This window comes from Pleurodeles waltl, chromosome 6 (assembly GCF_031143425.1).
Source record: "Pleurodeles waltl isolate 20211129_DDA chromosome 6, aPleWal1.hap1.20221129, whole genome shotgun sequence".
Taxonomy (NCBI): Eukaryota; Metazoa; Chordata; class Amphibia; order Caudata; family Salamandridae; genus Pleurodeles; species Pleurodeles waltl.
Window position 1 is genome coordinate 392,604,436 of NC_090445.1, and position 1,396 is coordinate 392,605,831.

Below are 1,396 nucleotides of genomic sequence, written 5' to 3' on the forward strand. Positions count from 1 at the left end.
TTCGCTTCAGTCCATAGACAATTGGAGTGAACATGAAAAAAGAGGCACTTTCACAAACTCCATTTATTAAGTATTGTTAAGAACCTAAACACGGTTCCAAATGTATGGCATTTGCACTGAATACCCTTTCATACAACCAATCATCCCTGACAAAACTTCAGAAAATGTAAAATAAAATACATACAAATCAAAATATTTATTCCTACAGATATTTTTACAGTGGAAATGGTTGCTAGCAATGATACCATATATACAGGCTTCCTGCTCCTGGGATTCGCCAGCCTTACTCAGTTCCACACTCTTCTCTTTGCTGTTTTCTTCTGTATCTACTCCATGACACTTGCTGGAAATGTTGCCATCATTCTGATTATCTGGCTAAATCCTCACCTCTACAAACCTATGTATTTTTTTCTTGGGAATTTGGCTTTCCTGGACATCTGCTACACCTCATCAACTGTTCCTAAAATGCTAGAGACACTCCTATTGGAGGAAAGGGCAATTTCATACTCAGAATGTGTGGCTCAGCTGTTTCTGTTCTTCTCCTTTGTTGGAACCGAATGTGTCTTGCTTGCAGTAATGTCATATGACCGATTTGTTGCGATCTGCAAACCCCTTCTTTATCACACTGTTATGAACAGTTCTGTTTGCCTTGAGTTTGCCTCTTTCTCCTGGGTAAGTGGCTTTCTGAATTCTGTTTTACACACATCGTTGGTCTTTCGATTGCCCTTCTGTTTCTCTAACAAAATAAATTATTTCTTCTGTGACATTCCACCACTCCTGTCCATCGCATGTGGAAATACCTCCTTGAACAAATTGATGCTTCTGGTAATAGGAATGTTTATTGCATTGACTCCCTGCCTGTGCATCATTGTATCCTACATCCTCATTATCTCTTCAATATTGGAGATGAGGTCTGTAAATAGGAGAGGGAAAGGATTCTCCACGTGTGCCTCCCATCTCACCGTTGTTATTTTGTTCTATGGGAGTTGTCTTTTCAACTACTGGCAAACCATCTCAAGCAAAACATTGGACAAAGACCACCTCCTGTCTGCATTGTACAGTTTTGTAACACCTATGCTTAACCCAATCATTTATACTTTGAAAAACCAGGAAGTGAAGCAGGCCTTAAAGAAGACATTCCTTGGCAAATGCCTTCCCACGTAAAGGGATGGCTAACATCAGGTTTTAAAGCTGATGTTTGTAACTAAAGAAAGTAAGGTGCTCAGCATGCTCGAGTCCTCTGCATACTTTCGCCAATGTGTGACAATGCAAAAAAACTGTTGTAACTTATCACTGACTTCCTCTTTAATCAATGTGTGTCTTGGGTCAGACATTATTCTACGTTGCTCTGGTTAGTGCAATGCTTCTTTCAGATGTATAGAACGTTCTCATTAGA

At 39.7% G+C, this 1,396-nt stretch overlaps 1 protein-coding gene across 1 annotated transcript; it reads left to right on the forward strand.

The window, feature by feature from the left end:
• The first annotated feature begins 225 nt into the window (after positions 1–225).
• Positions 226–1,164, forward strand: LOC138301584 (olfactory receptor 5V1-like). Its single transcript, XM_069242101.1, has one exon. The coding sequence runs from the start codon at positions 226–228 to the stop codon at positions 1,162–1,164; it is 939 nt and encodes a 312-aa protein (XP_069098202.1).
• Positions 1,165–1,396: the final 232 nt, after the last annotated feature.